Source organism: Eurosta solidaginis, chromosome 5 (genome assembly GCF_040869045.1).
Source record: "Eurosta solidaginis isolate ZX-2024a chromosome 5, ASM4086904v1, whole genome shotgun sequence".
Classification (NCBI taxonomy): Eukaryota; Metazoa; Arthropoda; class Insecta; order Diptera; family Tephritidae; genus Eurosta; species Eurosta solidaginis.
The window spans coordinates 73243971-73263595 of NC_090323.1; the positions used below are offsets into that span (position 1 = coordinate 73243971).

The 19625-nt window shown below is 37.9% G+C and overlaps 2 protein-coding genes and 1 long non-coding RNA gene across 19 annotated transcripts in view; 1 reads left to right on the top strand and 2 right to left on the bottom strand.

Moving 5' to 3' along the window:
* Window positions 1–19625, bottom strand: part of LOC137234010 (uncharacterized) — a 274015-nt gene that overhangs the window by 102126 nt on the left and 152264 nt on the right. The window lies entirely within an intron of this gene.
* The window catches only part of LOC137234009 (tRNA (guanine(26)-N(2))-dimethyltransferase-like), a 454486-nt gene continuing 435968 nt past the window's right edge, over window positions 1108–19625 (top strand). Inside the window, exons 1-10 of one of the 10 annotated variants that reach the window (XM_067757653.1) lie at window positions 1597–1849; window positions 1906–2346; window positions 2415–2792; window positions 2863–3031; window positions 3214–3770; window positions 4058–4508; window positions 4578–5288; window positions 5350–5449; window positions 7870–8239; window positions 8299–9487. In XM_067757653.1, coding sequence (XP_067613754.1) covers window positions 5180–5288; window positions 5350–5449; window positions 7870–7927 — 267 coding nt within the window. In that variant the 5' untranslated portion in view covers window positions 1597–1849; window positions 1906–2346; window positions 2415–2792; ... (2 more) ...; window positions 4058–4508; window positions 4578–5179 and the 3' untranslated portion in view covers window positions 7928–8239; window positions 8299–9487. The other 9 variants (XM_067757652.1, XM_067757651.1, XM_067757646.1 and 6 more) reach the window with 9 other exon arrangements.
* Window positions 10254–18193, bottom strand: LOC137233510 (uncharacterized). Of its 8 annotated transcripts, none has more exons than XR_010947492.1 (9): window positions 17994–18193; window positions 17168–17600; window positions 16877–17103; window positions 16587–16816; window positions 16190–16529; window positions 15640–16136; window positions 15449–15582; window positions 11503–11827; window positions 10254–11443 (listed from the first exon to the last, which is right to left on the bottom strand). It is a non-coding gene; the product is annotated as an uncharacterized lncRNA (long non-coding RNA). The 8 variants fall into 8 exon arrangements; XR_010947498.1 differs by having other exon boundaries at window positions 15640–15782; window positions 15848–16136; window positions 17168–18188; XR_010947495.1 differs by having other exon boundaries at window positions 15640–15792; window positions 15848–16136; window positions 17168–18188.

Genomic DNA, 19625 nt, shown 5'->3' on the forward strand with positions numbered 1-19625 from the left:
ATGGTTCAATTATGTACAGGTTGGCTTATCTCATCAGCTGATTTTATTTATGTCATTGCATGGTCGAAGGGATTGTCAAAAGGAGATGGCAAACTCAAAATGAAACCAACACATTGGCAACATTTTATTTACACATACAAAAACTGCTAAGTTTTATGTTTCCATTCCAAACCATTCGCACCAACACCAATACACAGATTTTGACAATTTGAACAGACATACGTTGTTGCTTTACAGATGAGCCAACCTGTATATAGTTGAACCATGCTAAATTCGTTACAATACTTTAAAATGCAAAATTGATAACTATTAACCCTACAAAAATCGTGTGACCAGAAACGCACACAGCCACACGAATTTTTGACAGGGGTGACGATTTGGAATGAAAAATTGTGCAAATGAAATAGCATGCTGACAAATTTTGCTTTCCCACAATGTATCGTGCTCTCTCGCACCTATTATTTTCATAGGGATAGCAAAATACGTCATTTTTGCGTGCGAAAAATCCGCCATTTCTAATTCTGCAGAAAAGTGGAACATTTTTTCAACATTGTAAACTTTACCAAGTAGCGCAACTAACAACTGATCGCTCACAATTTGTACACACACACAAACATCACTAATGGCCATATTACGGAAATCTTAGGGAAATTGAAGTTAAATTTTTAAACAGACATAAAATGTTATAATTTTGGAATATATAGCATCTAGGACACCTTAATTGCAGTAATTGAAAGAAAATATTTGCTTATACTCAAGTATTTAATTATATTTTCTAAATTTATCTTTAATATTGATACAATGATTGATCCAATGCAACTCTGGTCTTCCTACTGTTCTTCATTCCACTCCATTCGAGTGCCTATTTTCACGGCCTGCGAGTGCCTTCCACTCTATCAAGGCGAATCCATATCAGGTGGTGGCAAAGCGAATTCAAGCAATTCGCCGTGCAGAAGAATGTCAAGTCAAAAGAAAATTTTCATAGATTTCGATTAACTGACATTTTGTTGTACAAGGCTTTGTATGGAAAATTATCAAGAAGAAGCAATCAGCTGTTGGGATAATACCACCTCTACTGAATTCGCCTTGCTATATAGTAAACAATGTTTTTCAATTTGTGTGATTTACATTTTGCAGAAATTAATATACGCATTCTTTAATATTTTTTGGTCTACTAAAGTGTGTTTTAGCAAAAAAAACTCGTATCAATGTGTGCATGTTTATAAAGAAAGTGAAATATGTAATAGCATAGTATAAATAATCGTGAGCAATTCTAATGCAGAATAGTAAATTTTGATTTCCACATACATACAAGAAAAAAATTCTTGTTACCATTAAGATTTATTATCCAAAATTGAAAAAAAAGATTAGAAAATTCGGTGTAAAAAAACGGCTATGTGTGCAATAAAATAGCCTCTCTTGTTGAGATACCCCTCCATGGTCTCCATTAATTATTGTGACGGAGGTGTGTTTGCAGCAAAAAAAGTGAACCCAAACAGTGTAGGTCGTGGTGGTTGTTGTTCGTGGTCCGCATCAACTGGACCAGGTGGGGCAATGACGCCACATCCAGTTATACCAAGGTATATACCACAACAGCAACCGGGTAATGCAACGCCACGATAGCAGCAGCAACAACCTCCCAAGGCTGGCTATCATCGTTGATTTATAAAAAAACAGTGTTGTGCATCTTTAATGCTTAAATATTTCCTCTGTTGAAACAGTTTCCACGATTCACTGTTCAACGAAAGCAGCAGCCAGCGTATGCCACCACCGAACAGCTGATAACAAAAACTTGGATGCACAGCAGTTTAAAGCCAAAATGGAAGTTGAGGAAATATCTGAAAATAAGGTAAATATATGTTTCGCGTTATTAACAAAATCGCCCTAAATTTTATGAATTAACAGATCGCTACGAACGACAAAGCACCCGAACGTGTGATCAAAGAAAGCACTACAGAAATTATTGCCGGCGGGGCCGTATTCTACAATCCAGTACACGAATTTAATCGTGATTTAAGTATTTCAGTACTTAATGTATACTCAAAGCGGTTGATAAGAGAGCGGGAAGCGGCGGCGCATAAAAATCCACAAAATACAAAGGAAAGCAAGCAATGCTAATGACAAGAAACCATACACGGCTGGTGGTGTAAAATACGACGATGGACTGCGAATATTGGAAGCGCTTGCTGCAACAAGTTTACGTAGCATAAGTTATGCAAAAGAAGTAGCAGGCGTGCGTGAAATTGTTGCAAATGATTTATCTAAGGTGGCAGTAGATTCCATTAGCGTAAATATGCGACACAATGGAGTGGAACATTTAATTGTGCCAAGCGAAGGGGATGCAATGTAGGTTTGATATACGAATCAATAGCTAGTGATTTAACTGTAATAATCAATAATAAAATTCGCAATAGGACTCTCATGTACCTTTCAACTTCATATGAGAAGCGTTTCGATGTTATAGACCTAGATCCTTATGGTTGTCCGAATCGCTTTCTGGATGGCGCTATACAATCACTGACGAGTGGGGGTTCATTACTTGTAACTGCGAATGATATGGCTGTGCTGGCAGGCAATACGCCTGAAGCCTGCAATGCCAAATATAGTTCTGTGCCTTTGCGTATGAAATGCTGCCATGAGATGGGATTGCGTATACTATTGCATTGCATTGAAACGCACTCTAATCGTTATGGAAAATATATTGAGCCACTTTTGAGCATTTCTGCCAATTTTTATATACGCGTATTTGTGCGTATGCATAGTAGTCAAGCGAAGTGTAAATATAGTATGAGGTTGGTATACAGCATTTTGGCCTTTTACCACAATCCAATTACTTACCATATCTTTATATTATGAACACAGCAAACAATGAATGGTATTTCAATGCACTGGTTGTGATACCTATACGCTACAGCCTATGGGTATTGTAAAAAGCAAGATCTCAGATAAAGGCAATGCGGAAGAAAAATTCGGTATACCAACTGGACCAAATGTTAATACAAATTGTGCGCATTGCGGTGATAAACATCATGTAAGTTTCAACTATCCCACTTAAGTATTTAAACTCGAATAAATCAAATATTTTCCTTCTTAATTTGTGCTTAACCGTTTAAACGGTTATGTCCGTTCAAAAAGGCGCGTCAGTCGCTCTTTCAGAGGGTTAACTGGCACCAATTGTTCACACCAAATTGTTTCTTATATTCCCAAATATAGATGGGCGGTCCACTTTGGTCGCATCCCATACATGATCCAACGTTTGTTGAAGAATTGCTACAAATCATAGAAGAAAAACCGCTCAGTGATTTGGACACAACGTCGTTTAAAATGTGTGTTATCGGCGGTATGCCTGAAATTGTATTGGGTACATGAGTTTTTATGTAAAAAATATTCATCATATCCAACATCAATACCTCGCATTCAATTGTGGACGCTGTACGCACTACATTGGGTTCACGTAATATTGACAAGCATATTGTTGATTCCAGTGGTAAGGCCACAATTTCAAATGATGGGGCAACCATTAAGAAACTATTGGATAAAATAATAACACAACGTAGCGTGCTCAAGTGGTATAAGCTTATCTGGAAAAGATATTTCGTAACGAAAACCCTGGAAGATTACCGTGCCTTGTCTGCTGTGGTTCAACAAAATATAACTTGGATGTTTGTTGCTCTTTTTCAATTTTCCTGAATACAAATGTCTGGATTGGAAAAATTTCAAGCAAATAAAGCTTGGCGTGCAAAAGTCAAGAAATTACTTGTCATGCAACGGTAAATGCTTATAAATATATCATTAAAATTGCATGCTTGTTTATGATGAGCCATTCGAGTGAGCATGGAGATGGATGTTTTAAATACTGTAGAGTAAATTGGCTTACTATATAAGAATTTGAAATTTTTCCAAATCTTTGACTAAAAAGTAGCTACTAGCTTGTAGAACTTTATTACTTTACTTTTAAAAAGATAAATCACTTTAGCATGGTGTTATATACCTATTATTAAAAATTAATACAAACAATATCTTCAACATTTTTTTCTCGATTCACGAACACATTTAGAAAGGCTACAACGCCTACTAAAGAGCCGGTATCTTGCCAACGCTTTAGCTTGGATTTAGAGGAGGATCTACAAACTTTGCTAGAAGCACGCGCAGCTCCTCATGTAGCGAATGTGGATCAACACGAAAGCAACGTTGCTGTTAGCGGAAATGCAATGAACAAACTATTTGAAATGGAGGATGAAAATAAATCCAACAATGCAAACACTATAAAGAGGATTCCTTATAATTTTTCAACTAAGGCATCTTGTGACGTACTATATTTAAATGCCAACAGCAACGTACGTCTGATGAAAGTTTTATGTCTTTGGAAAAAATGTGTGATAAAACAGCATCCGATCCTGACAGCACACTATTTAAGTACATACATAGCGAGAACAAGGATATGGTTAAAGAATATGCTAAAAAGCGCAGCGCCGATGGAAACTATTTTAAAATCCCTTGTAAACAAGGTAAGTGAATATACAACATATTGAAAGTTGATAAGATTGCGTGTTATAAATTTAATAATATAATCTTAGAACTACAAGAAATAGATGAAGAAGCACAATCACTGCAACGTCTATTGCATGACTTATGCGTACAGGAGCAGCATCAATTGGATAATGAAACTCCTTTAAAAAGTATTGATGTAACACTACTAGAAGATATTGAAGCGCCATCTAAAATGTGGGACTCCACAATAGTGGGCGATACCACTTTACAAACTTCACCTTTGAAAATTGTGAGACTTCTCAGACCATCTACTATACTAGAGGAAAATTGCGAAGATCAGTCTAATAGTTCTTTGGGTGGTGATGATGCATCATCACACATAAGCTTTCAAAGCGCTCAAAAAGGCAGTGAAACTTCAGCGACAACAAGCTTTTAAAAAAAAAGCTTTACCTACGCTCTAAATCTACGCCGTCATATACGTACTCATACCGGTGGAAAACCATACAAATGCGAATACTGCGAATGCACCTTTGCTGTAAGCGATCCAGTTCTGTCGCATTTACGTACACATCTGGGCAAAAATATTCATAGATGTGAGTTTTGCCCATCAACTTTTCCTCACTTTACGGAGTTACGTACGCATTTAACTACGCACAAAGACGAAGATCCAGAAACGCGGGAGCGAAATATGACAGCCTTAAAGGAGGAGGAGGCTAAATTAAAGCAAAATTTGGCCACTAAAATTCAGCAGCCGCCAAAACCCAAACGAAAATATACGTGCAATTTCTGCAACAAGGGTAAAGGTTTATAAGACTGTGATTGTAAATGATATTCATTTTACTGATCGTTAATTCACAGATTTTACAACTTCAGCTAAGCTAAAGCGCCATATACGTATGCATACCGGCGAGCGACCATACTCGTGCTCAGAGTGTGGGAAATCATTCTCATTGAAATCGTAAGAATATACAATAGGGTTCAGAGTTTGAACGGCCGGCAGTTAAAAATTGATTTATTTTAAAAGTTAATAAAAAAACTTATATCTAAACATATCCGTAAAACGAAAGGCACAAAAACAAAAGCTCAGTTAAAATGGGACAACTAAATGAAACCTTATATCCATATCGCCTGCTGATTGGAATATCAACCGGTTGTTGTTGTAGCAGTTAGGTGGGGCGAAGCACTGCTACAACAATATCACCCGGTCTCGGGTGCCGTTTCGAAAAGCACCTTTCTCAGAAAATATTTGAATAACCCCGTATATTAGAAAAGCCCTATCACAGAATTCGGTTGAAGAATGCCCTAACTCAGATTTGGCTTCAAAAATGACCGATCTGAGCTCAAATACAACACATTTTGACAATAGCTGGAGTGCTTATGAAAAAAATTCTAAGATAGGGCGTTCTTCAAACGAATTCTGAGAAAGGAAGTTTTTGGAACGGCAGCCGAGATTTGGTGATATTCCACTCAGCAGCCGATATGAATATATGGTAAGCCTCATTTTTACCGACCTTTCCTTTCCTTTTTAAAAATGTGCTTAACAAAACTTTTTTCTTTTAATGCACTCTTAAAATGAATCCATAAGCACTGTAACGTTAACAACTTTTTCATACTTGTTTTTTGATTTGTATTGAGAGTGGCGATTTTAATATTAGAACGGCTAATTTAGACAATTAAAATAACAAAAATTACTACAAAGCCAAATTTTAGTGAGGACCTCTAGTTTACCATAAAAATATTAAAATTAAATGTCCCCATCTATCCTATTCGAGCTAAAAAAAAATTACTCGAGGTCAAGGGTCATTGCCTTAATAGCACCGCAGAAAAATTCCTCCAATTCTTTTCTCCTAGAGAGAACAATAATTAGGGAATAGGAATTTCGAATCTTCGAAGTCAGCTGATTTGCCAATTGAAATTTTGTTGCGCATTTCTATTTTTGTTAACAAATTAAAAGTTTAGTTATTGTTGCGAATTTGTTTAAAATTGAGAAAAAAAAATATAAGCAAAGCAACAGGGAGCAACAAACGAATGATGCAACCATCTTTCACACGTTGTTATTGTAGCAGTGCTTCGCGCCATCCAATAGGTGCGACCGATCAGAAATTATCATCAATATCCTCTAACGGGAGTCCAAGGAAACTTGCTGTTTCGACAGGGGGGACCATAATGAAAGGGGTGTTAGAGGCGTTGGTTCCACATTACAATTAAAGAGATGGTTGGTGCCATGTGGGGACACATTGCAAGCGGGGCATACATTTTGTATGTCGGGGTTGATTCTGGATAGGTAAGAGTTTAACCTGTTACAGTATCCAGAACGAAGTTGAGCTAGAGTGACTCGCTTTTCTCTGGGGAGTATGCGTTCCTCTTCCGCGAGGTTTGGATACTTTTCTTTGAGTACTGGATTCACCGGGCAATTCCTAGCATAAAGGTCCGACGCTTGTTTATGGAGTTCACCAAGGACCTGCTTGTGTTTTTTCGCTTCATACGGCTGGGTTCTCAGGAGCCGTATTTCCTCAAAATGCTTACGGAGATAACTCCTTAGGCACCTAGGCGGTGCTGGTTGACCAATTAGATGTCTGTTGGGATGCTCAGGTTTCTGGGTATTCAACAGGAACTGTTTGGTCAGCATCTCATTTCTCTCCCTGATGGGGAGTATTCTCGCCTCATTATGCAGATGGTGTTCTGGGGACATAAGAAGACAGCCCGTGGCAATTCTGAGAGTAGTATTTTGGCAGGCCTGTAGCTGCTTCCAGTGGGTAATTTTTAGGCTTGGCGACCATATGGGTGACGCATAGCACTTAATCGGCTGGCTAATTGCTATGTGTGTAGTCATGAGCGTTTCTTTATCCTTTCCCCAGGTACTGCCAGCGAGGGATTTGAGGATTTTGGTACGGCTCTGAATTCTCGGAACAATTGCGGCTGCGTGCTCACCAAAATGTAAATCCTGATGAAAGTCACACCCAAAATTTTAAGGTGTAAGACAGTCGGTAGGGTAATGTCATATGGTCGACATTTGGCGCGGCCATGTTTTAAATAAGATCACCGATGATTTGGTTGGTTACAATATCAGGTTTCGCGAGGCGACAAAACTGGAGAGATTGGGGAGATAGCTGTTTATTTTATTACAAAGCTCATCGGTGTAGGAAACAATAGCATAGGTGTAGAAGCAATAGTGATTCCTTCTGGTGGTAAAGGTAGCTATTGATATGTAGAAGTAAAACAAAAATTTGATGAATATGAGTTTTTTTTTAAGTTATTGCAAAAAAGCGTTGAGGATTTTTAATATCTTACGAGGTACCTTCGTACATGTTTCTTTATTTGATTTTATTAAATTTTATTGATTTTATTAAATTTTATAAAATGTTTCTTCCTCCACAGTTCCATTTCCGTATTGGATGGTAAATATGGTTTTCGCATTTTCTCCATCAATAACTGACAAGGTGGAAAAAATCTATGCGTGTAAATCGCAACATATCTTGGTCGAGCGTTTCTTCAATAGCTCTCTAGTGGTGATGGTGACAGCAGAGAAACCCAACTGCCAACTGTTTACAAATGTTACAATATATCAATTGCGTCTACGGCTAAAATACCCACAGTATATGAATGAATCGAACGCACCTAATTGTCTGCCTAACGGATAGTATACATATTCATCAAATCGAAAATATTGCATCAAACGAACTGGGTCTGAATACTGAAACAGTACACATATTCAAAATCGATGAGGAGGCTATGATGATGGTATAGGGTGAGTTGTTGAATAACATACGAAAACCACTTTAACCCATCTATATATTTGCATTACAGCTAAAGCTTTACAAACAGCAAAAATTGCTGGCGCCAAGCAATTGGAAAAGGCAGTGAAGCATTCATCACACTGTACGGATGGTGTAAAGTTAGAAACTGCTGTTGTAACAGCTGCCACCGACACAACGGTCATATCTACTTCGCCGAGTAACGGCTCGTCCGACTATCTATCGAAGACAGTATAATCATATCTTTTGCCAACACAGGTTAGCGATGTGCTTGCACAAGAAAAGATTTCAATTGGAAAACAAAAACCAATTAAGAGAGTTTATTTATTATTAAAGTATTTACTTTTCTTTATATCAACAGTATTAATTTAAGTTGCAATATCACGTGCATATATAATAAGGGATGTGATACGATTGCTGTCGGAATTAGATTTGAAACCAATCAATACTCCTGCTAAGGGTTGTAGAATTATTGCTTGAATAATTAGATTTAGAACAATAATAAGTCTGACTTAATTACAAGTCGTACATTTTTAAATTCATCAATTACGACAGCAATCGGATTCTACGACACCTTTGAATATTCTTGATCTGAAAAAAGAGTAAACCTAATCTGAATTTCTACTAAGCTTTTAGTTGTAGATTATTCAAATAATTGGAGTTTTTTCTAAAGCTTAAAATTATTTTCTGCTCGCTTAGAAAAGATTTCAATTGGAAAAGAAAAACCAATTAAGAGAGTTTATGTTATTATTAAAGTACTTACTTTTCTTTATATGAACTGTATTAATATAAGTTACAATTTCATGTGCATATATAATAAAGTATGTCGTGGTACGATTGCTGTTGGAATTAGATTTGAAACCAATCAATACTCCTGCTATGGGTTGCAGAATTATTGCTTGAATGATTAGATTTAGAACAATAATAAGTCTGACTCAATTACTAGTCGTACATTTTTAAGTTCATCAATTACGACAGCAATCGGATCCACGACACCTTTGAATATTCTTGATCTGAATTTCTACTAAGATTTAAGTTGTAGATTATTCAAACAATTGGAGTTTTGTCTAAAGCTTAATATTATTTTTTTGCTCGCTTAGAAGAGATTGGAAAACAAAAACCAATTAAGCGAGTTTATTTATTATTAAAGTTCTTCTGTTTTATATGAACTGGATTAATATAAGTTCCAATTTCATGTACATATATAATAATATTGAAAATAATAAATATTGAAAATTCAATTTTTTTGGTTCATATTTTAATCAAATGGTTGCTCCAGGTAAAGTAAATCTGCAGGTAAAATTCATGTTATATGGCGGTTATATAAATGGTAAAACCGCAGTAAAATTTATTGTCAAATGGCTCGAAAATGTAGAGTGAAATGACGGAGAATATTACCGCCATTTGACGAGCATTGTGACGTGTGTGAACAGCACAGTGCTATGCTCACATCCTATAAGTGGGAGCGGAATGCACGATCACATTAATAGGAACGAAACGGAAAATTTGGTCACAAAAGTTCATCACGCCCATGCAAACGTGACTATGAATATAACCGCTGCAGAAAGTCACAATGACCGTAAAATGACGTGGAGCGTTTTTGCAGGGTAACATACACCTTTCATACTACCCTGCAAAAACGCTCCACGTCATTTTACTAGTCATTTTACGGTCATTGTGACTTTCTGCAGCGGTTATATTCATAGTCACGTTTGCATGGGCGTGATGAACTTTTGTGACCAAATTTTCCGTTTCGTTCCTATTAATGTGATCGTGCATTCCGCTCCCACTTATAGGATGTGAGCATAGCACTGTGCTGCTCACACACGTCACAATGCTCGTCAAATGGCGGTCATTTTTCCGTCATTTCACTCTACATTTTCGAGTCATTTTACAATCAATTTTACTGCGGTTTTACCATTTATATAACCGCCATATAACGTGAATTTTACCTGCAGATTTACTTTACCTGGAGCAGCCATATGAATAAAATATGAACCAAAAAAATTGAATTTTCAATATTTATTATTTTCAATATTATTATATATGTACATGAACTTGGAACTTATATTAATCCAGTTCATATAAAACAGAAGAACTTTAATAATAAATAAACTCGCTTAATTGGTTTTTGTTTTCCAATTGAAATCTCTTCTAAGCGAGCAAAAAATAATTTTAAGCTTCAGAAAAAACTCCAATTATTTGAATAATCTACAACTTAAAGCTTAGTAGAAATTCAGATCAAGAATATTCAAAGGTGTCGTGGATCCGATTGCTGTCGTAATTGAAGAACTTAAAAATGTACGACTATTAATTGAGTCAGACTTATTATTGTTCTAAATCTAATCATTCAAGCAATAATTCTGCAACCCAAAGCAGGAGTATTGATTGGTTTCAAATCTAATTCCGACAGCAATCGTATCACATCCCTTATTATATATGTACGTGATATTGCACCTTAAATTAATACAATTGATATAAAGAAAAGTAAGTACTTTAATAATAACATAAACTCTTTTAATTGGTTTTTGTTTTCCAATTGAAATCTTTTCTAAGCGAGTAGAAAATAATTTTAAGCTTCAGAAAAAACTTCAATTATTTGAATAATCTACAACTTAAAGCTTAGTAGAAATTCAGATTACGTTTACTCTTTTTTCAAATCAAGAATATTCAAAGGTGTCGTGGAATCCGAATGCTGTCGTAATTGATGAACTTAAAAATGTACGACTTGTAATAAAGTCAGACTTATTATTGTTCTAAATCTAATTATTCAAGCAATAATTCTACAACCCTTAGCAGGAGTATTGATTGGTTTCAAATCTAATTCCGACAGCATTCGTATCACATCCCTTATTATATATGTACGTGATATTGCAACATAAATTAATACTGTTGATATAAATAAAAGAAAATACTTTAACAATAAATAAACTCTCTTAATTGGTTTTTGCTTTCCAATTGAAATCTTTTCCTGTGCAAGCACATCGCTAACCTGTGTTGTCAAAAGATATGATTATACTGTCTTCGATAGATAGTCGGACCAGCCGCTACTCGGCGAAGTAGAGATGACCGTTGTGTCGGTGGTAGCTGTTACAACAGCAGTTTCTAACTTTACACCATCCGTACAGTGTTATGAATGCTTCACTGCCTTTTCCAATTGCTTGGCGCCAGCAATTTTGCTGTTTTTAAAGCTTTAGCTGTAATGCAAATATATAGATGGGTTAAAGTGGTTTTCGTATGTTATTCAACAACTCACCCTATACCATCATCACAGCCTCCTCATCGATTTTGAATATGTGTACTGTTTCAGTATTCAGACCCAGTTCGTGCAACCGATTCATTCATATACTGTGGGTATTTGAGCCGTAGATGCAATGGAAGATATTTTGATTCTTTTTGAAGTGTAACATTTATAAACAGTTGGGTTTCTCTGCTGTCACCATCACCACTAGAGAGCTATTGAAGAAACGCTCGACCAAGATAATATGTGAGATTTACACGCATAGATTTCTTCCACCTTTTCACAGTTATTGATGGAGAAAATGCGAAAGCCATATTTACCATCCAATACCGAAATAGAACTGTAGAGGAAGAAACATTTTATAAAATTTAATAAAATCAAAAAATGATAGTTGTGCTAAAATGGGGTAACGTATTGTATGTTAAAGTATAGCGAAGTCTCAGCGGCTTTGTCCTGGTGAAAATTGAGTTTGAATAGGTTTTATTCTTCATTATTAGAAACATGTACGAAGGTACCTGGTAAGATATTAAAAATCCTCAACGCTTTTTTTGCTATAACTTAAAAAAACTCATATTCAAACTTCTGCTTAACTTCTACATATCAATAGCTACCTTTACCACCAGGAGTCACTATTGCTTCTACGCCTATGCTATTGTTTCCTACATCGATGAACTTTGTAATAAAATAAACAGCTATCTCCCCAATCTCTCCAGTTTTGTCGCCTCGCGAAACCTGATATTTTCATCAACCAAATCATCGGTGACCTTATTTAAAACATGCCAAATGTCGACCGTGTTTGGGAGCAGTGGTGGACCCAACAGAAGAGGAGATCGAGGGCTTGGCATGGGCTCATGAGGCGGTAGAAGTAGGTCGAAGGCAGTTCAAAGGGTTTGCTGCGAGAAACCCTCGGTTCTGCAACCGGTATGAGGAGGAAGAAGCGTCGAATGGCAGAAAGGGCCCAGTCCCAGAGCCGCGACACAGGGCAGTCCCATAGACAAGACAAGTAGGCCCAAAGCTGTAAGACAGATGGGCCCCAATAGCGAGGTAGCAACTACCTCGAAGGCTGCGAGTCAGAGGGAAGTTCCCACTATGGAAGTAGGAGTTAAGCCAAAGGGAGATAACGCTAAGACTCCGACTTTCTCGGAGGTGCTAGAGGGAGCTAAGACTCCGGCTTTCTCGGAGGTGCCAAAGGGAAATAACACTAAGACGCCGGCTTTTCCCGAGAAAATGAGTGATGTGGCAAAGCAGTCACTGCCTGTGGCGCTGGTTGATCGTAGCAGTCCTTTCGAACAGATGACTAGTGAAAGGTGGAGATCTGTAGAAAAGGAGCTTAAGATGATGCGGGAATAACCAAGTAAGCTCCTTCCAACCTTTGATTCGGGGGATGGTATAATGGTATGAAGATGATAGCGTGCGACAACATCGCGAGCTTGCGGTGGCTGGAGGAAGTGGTTCCAAACCCCAAAGGCAGGGCACGAACGCGCGTTTTGAGATGGTGGATAAAGCGCAAATCCCCAAGGTACCAAAAGTTAAGGTATGGATGCGGATATGAGTGATGAAGTCGGAGGATACAATGCGACTTTTTCAGAATCAGAATCCGAACATACCGACACAGGATTGGAAGGTACTTACTGTATCTCGGCCTACGGAGGAAGGTCAGTTATACATTTTCCAAATAAACAAGCAGGCGGAGGATATATTGTACGCGCAGCTTGGAAAAATGTCCTTAGGTACAGGCAAAATTTATATGCTACTCAGGAAAAGAAGTCGCGGGTATTAAAGTCCTAACACGCTGGACGTGGGCGAAGTCGAAAAGGACCTCAAAAGCCTAAGGGAAAAAAGACAGGTGGAGGTAGCCCACGTCACTCCGAATGTGTTAGAAGGGGACCAACAGCCAGATGGTGCTGTGAGTCGCACAGAGGAACACCCGGCACAACAGGTACAAGAGTCTGAAGGGGGCTTCGAACACTCTAAACCAAAAGGGCTAGGGGAGGACGACGACGTCCCGATGAAGGTGCTGGAGGGGGACAAGCAGCCCATTGGTGCTGCGAGTCCTACAGATAAACCTCCAACACAGTAAAGTGGCGTCGAGCGAACTCCTCCTCCTAACGCGCTGATACAGGAGCCGTGGCTTCCATCGGGAGGAAAGGTTTCTGGAATATGCGCAAACGGAAGGACGGGTGCGAGCTGTAGTAATGGTAAGGGAACAGCTGCATTCATATGTGCTGCCTAATTACACTACTGAGGACCTCGTAGTGGTGGTGAAATCGCCGGGCTCAGATGGTACATGTCCGGCCATGCTACAAGTTTCAAGTAGGGCGGTCGTGGGATGGCTTAAAATAATATTCGATGGGTGCATAAACTGAATCATGTACCGCACTCTTGGAGAACTGCTCGTGTAGCTTTCCTACCAAAGGCGGGGAAGATCGGTCACGTGTATCCTAAAGATTATAGACCCAATAGCTTACCATCATTTCTGCTCAAAACCTTTGAGAGGCTGCTAGATGTGTACATAAAGTCCAACGTGGATGAAAAGCTGCTCTCCACAACACAACAGGCGTACACCAAAGGCAAGTCAGTGGACACCGCATTGCATAGGGTGGTAATAGGCATAGAAAAACCCCTGGAATATAAGGAATATGCTCTAGAAGTCTTCTTAAGCATTGCCGGGGCTTTCTAAATGAGCGATTATTGATGGTCTTAATTACGTTAAAGTACATCCAGCCTTACCCAGATGGATCGACTGCATGTTAAACTGCAGTAAGATTACATCGCAATGAGGATTGTACGCGGCCACGAAATTAGTGGACAGGAGCACTCCGCAGGGAGGGGTGCTATCAGCTCTGCTGTGGACGCTGGTCATTAACCAGCTGCTTAGGGGATTCTACGAGGGACCAGAAAAACTTACGGTTTACGCAGATGACGTTGCATATGGTCTTGTTTACAAAGAGGTACAAGGTCCCTAATTGGACCAGGCCTAAGTTAGGAGGGGCGACCCTACGGGAGAAACCTTGCACAAATTATCTAGGAATGATCCTAGACAGTAAGCTGTCATGGCAGCTCAACGTGGAGGAGAGGGTGAGGAAGGCTTCAACGGCACTTTATGCATGTAAAAGAATGCAAAAGAACCGGCATATACGATCAGAAGGAACTCGATGACGATGCCTAAAAACTAACAACCAAAAGCAATAATTATCATTTCACTGACACAAATTTTATAGTTTTTTTTTCGGGATTTGGACACAATGTTGTTGTTGTTTTTGTAGCGATAAGGTTGCTCCCCGAAGGCTTTGGGGAGTGTTATCGATGTGATGGTCCTTTAGCCGGATACAGATCCGGTACGCTCCAGTAACACAGCACCATTAAAGTGCCTGCCCGACTATCTCGGGAACGATTTATGTGGCCACATTAAACCTTCAGGCCATCCCTCCATATCCACCCCCCCCCCCCCCCCCAGATCCTTGTCTGTTAGTGAAACAGGATTCGCCGCGGATAGGTGATGTTGACAATTGGGTTTGGAAAAGCTATATATTGCGCTGGCAACCTGAAGGGCTGCGCTACACAGCCCCTTGAATCTGGTATTTTAGTCGCCTCTTACGACAGGCATACCTACCGCAGATAAATTCTGACCCCTAACCCGCTGGGGGTATTTGGACACAATCTTTTCATTATATTACTTAAAAATTTAAAGGCTTCATTCTGTATTGCGAACGATAGCTCAGACGAACGATTCGCCTCCAAACGATATCGTCTAGCAATGGTATTCTCTATCATTTTCGTTCGGTCTTTACTTTTCTAACTAACAGGAAGGCAAAAGTAATTGTCAAGTGATAAGTTGCCATTGTTTAACATAGTGCAAATACACTAGCGATTCGTCTCTGATCCGCATCGAAAGTTCGTTTCGTAATAGAGAATGAGGCCCTAAGATTAGAAATTTTTTTCAATTTGTATTTTGACTTACCAGCAACAACAGAATCATGTTTAATTGTACGCCGCACAAGCAATTTAGCATCATGTAACGAAGCTCAGTTTCTTCCAAAAATTATTCAACACTGCCACGTAAAATCATTAACGCAACCTTTAAATAATTCTAAACTATAAAAATGAAATTAATGTCAAACCTTGGAAAATGTTGAAACGTTCACCACCAACCTGACGTTCTTCAAAGTAATCACATTGACCCAAAACACTTGAATTAATATCATTAGCTGTAGTCATAACAGCACCACCACAAGCTTTCATTCTACGTTTCCAATCTTCTTCTGGTACATGAACAGCACAGAACATATCACGATCTGCAAAATACTGTGTATCAACATCACCAATTGGCAATTTAGAAAACACAACATTGGCGCCTTACTTAGCTAGTTTATTCTACAGAATACGCCATTCAGCATCAACAATTTTCTGATACTCTTGGACATTAGAGGACATTGCTGTGGCAGATCATTTTTCCAATAACACTTTGTTGCTCCTTTGATTGGCGCTTCGACATGTAAAGCCATGTCATATTTTAGCATGCATAATTGTAATGCTTTACGTATAGCTTTAATGATGATACGTGCATGCACGCCTTCCTCAACATCTGGCTTAACTTGTTTTAAGATTTCACATGCTTAAAATACTACTGAAGTGGTGCCATCGCCGACCTCATAAGAGAAACATTTTTATTCTACACATTCTAATATAACAAAAAACTTACCTCAGCATTTTGAGATTTGGCGATGTCTACTAGAGTTTTACGGCTGGATTCACAATATCCAATGGTTTCATAATGGTTTCCCCATCATTTGAAATTGTGGCCTTACCACTGGAATCAACAATATGCTTGTCAATACTACGTGAACCCAATGTAGTGCGTACAGTGCCACAATTGAATGCGAGGCATTGATGTTGGATATGAGTTGAGGTTTACCATGAGAGCTATCGGTACCCAAGCATTTTTTACACAAATACTCATGTACCCAATACAAGTTCAAGACATTCATATTTATCGACACGCTGTCCGGTATGGCCCAAATGTTGGAAATATGCAGTTGGCACTGTTGAGAAAAAATATGGATCAATGAAGACAAGTAAAAGTGAAATATTTTTTTTACCATCTCTTGTTACTTTACACATTAGACATTGGAAACGACGACCAGCATCTACAAGTTGCTATTGAGCCTTGCAACGATTGCATCTAATTGCACCCAATTCACCAAAATTTACAATGGGTGGCTCATATTCACCCTCAACCGTGCGTGCCATTGGTGAGACGGTAAGTGTAATGGACAAAGCTGTTGTTTTTAATAAATCAGCTGTTGCAGGTATGCAATACAAAGACGACCTGCAGAGAAGAAAGGTCAATGTAATTGCCAAACAAAACATTAATTTCGATTATCGATACCTAACGTAACGTGGCGAGGAGTTACCTTGATCTTCTACCACATATTTTGTGGTCACCAATGGTGGTAATAAACCCTGTTCATTAGTAATAAAAGCACCACCAGCGCTATTTTTATTATAAATGATAACGCTTATCGGATTTGGCATCTGATCGGGATCTAAACGGCGTTGGGCTTGATCATACTGTTGCGGCTGTTGATATTTACCAGTAACAGGTGCAGGTGGTTGCTAAAGAAAATAACACAAAAATAATCATCAGCAAATTTGTAAATTATTAGTTGTATTAACATACATTATAACCAGGACGTCCGGACGTGTCCGGGTATTGGAGGTTGACCCGGCTTGGGTGGTTGACTGAGCATTGGCGTCTGTCCAGGTTGCGTTGGTGGCATCATAAAAGCCATCAATAACAAGTGCCAAGAATATATCCGCGGCATACATGCCGACCAAAATGATTCAGGGGGTTGTGATTGCCAACCTCACCTACCCGTGGCGAATCCTGTACCTAACAATTTGGTGTGAACAATTGGTGCCAGTTAACCCTCTGAAATAATCAGCGAAATTGTACGCCATTGTGTTGGCATTAATTTGGCAAAATGCAAAAGCTTTTCATCCTTCTCCCATGACCATTCTGTCTTCTTTATGCTAGGATCAAGCCATTCGTACCAGCGTGCCTTACATTGCTTGGCAGATTTGCGGTGCAGCAGTTATGCAATACGTGACCACTGGTTTTTACCATATATATATTTTAAGGTGTGCAAACTTATAACTTAAAAGTTATTTGTTGTTAAAGTTTGCAAATTTAGCAAATTTCTATAGCACTTTAAATTACAATTTACACATCTTTCAAAACCTTAATCCACATACACATTTTTGTATATTTCACATTTCATTTTTGCATTGTTTTCACTTATTATAAATGTTTTTATTAAATCAATCGCGCTTTTGTAGCAACATGCACATATATATATATATATATATATATATATATACATATATTTTATTGATGACATTACAAAGCTGTGCTGCCACATATATATACGTATACACATATAAAATTTGTATAGAAATTTGCAAACTTTAACACCAAATAACTTTTAAATTATAAGTTTGCGCACTTTAAAATATATATATATGTGATCTGGAGAACTCCCTCTTAATTTTAAATCTTTCCGGAGATATTCCATTTAAAACTCTCAAAATTGAAAAAATTTTCGACCACCAAATGTTTTGCTGTCTCTGCTGAATTAGAAATGGCGGATTTTTTTGCACGCAAAAATGACGTATTTTGCTATCCCTATAAAAATAATAGGTGCGAGAGAGCACGATACATTGTGGGAAAGCTAAATTTATCAACATGCTATTTCATTTGGAGAATTTTTCATTCCAAATCGTCACCCCTGTCAAAATTTCGTGTGTCTGTGTGCGTTTTTGGTCACACGATTTTTGCAGGGTAGTATAGTACTATTCCTACCATCATGGGGAAAATTATTCCCCTTTTTCCTTCCTACAGAAATGCAACCCGGAGTTATTTTAGAATTTGAGAGTGTCAACGCTCTGCTGTCAGTTGGAGAACAAATCGCTAGTAATTGAATCACGGGCATAGTAAATTTTACCAAGTAGCGCAACTAACAGCTGATCGGTGAAATTCGCACATACACACGCACAGTTCTCGACTCAGTTTCAAAAAAAAGCTTTAGATTATTTAGCTAAAAATTTTAAAGTGAGATAATCCCTACCAATTGATATATATATAGAATATATAAGGCGTTTTTGTTGTTATTAAAAGAATCTTTTTATTTATATTAAAGTTTTTATCATTTATTTGGAACTTTATTTTAACAATTTCATGCGATTTAAAGCATTTTCGTGCATATAGATACAACCATGTGCATATACGTTTTGACATTACATTCCATACACGTTCGTATTTGCCATTCTCATTGCTTCTAAATTCGTAAACAATGACTGCGGATATTCTGTGTGATTTTTCGAAAAAATTTATTATTTTTGTGAAATTTTATACTTAATCTGTGGTATTGTGGTGGTCAAAAAGCTTTTATGCAAAAATACTTAGCCTCACACCGCGACAATGTATTTCGTAATGTCATGTACTTATATGTATATGTATTTGATGTGGAAGCTTGCATTTGAGAACACGGTTGCCACTTCAGTCCATTTCCTCCAACCCTATATGGTCCGCTGGTCCCTTTTTCTCAATTTTGGTTCTTTTTCGGCACGGTTTTGGTACTTTTATTTCTTTTTCACTGAAACAAATATTCAAAACACTGCTAAAAAAATGCCGCAAATCTATTACCCACATATAATTTTCAATTTACTCCAATGGAATTCTTACCACGAAAATTGCTCTATCAATAAAATGTAGCAGAACAATGACATTTCACTTGGGAGATAATTTAGGCGAGGCATTAAAAATGAAGTGTTGAATGTTCGGACAAACGCATTGTCATTAATTTTTGATGAAACAACGTACTTATCAGAAAAAGACTTGCTTTAGTGTTTAGATATTTCGATCGGTATTCAATTATTATACAGTTGAAACTTAAGACGCTTCATTTTTAGTCTGAGTTCAAAACACACACTTACTGAATCTAGGCTCTGGTATGAAGTTTAAACTGTGAATGAAAATGAAAGCATCTATAGAAATAGCATTAACACAATTGCTTAGTTTCATTTACGATTTATTGAGTTTGCCACAACGCAAATTTTTTAACCGTTCCTTACTAAAA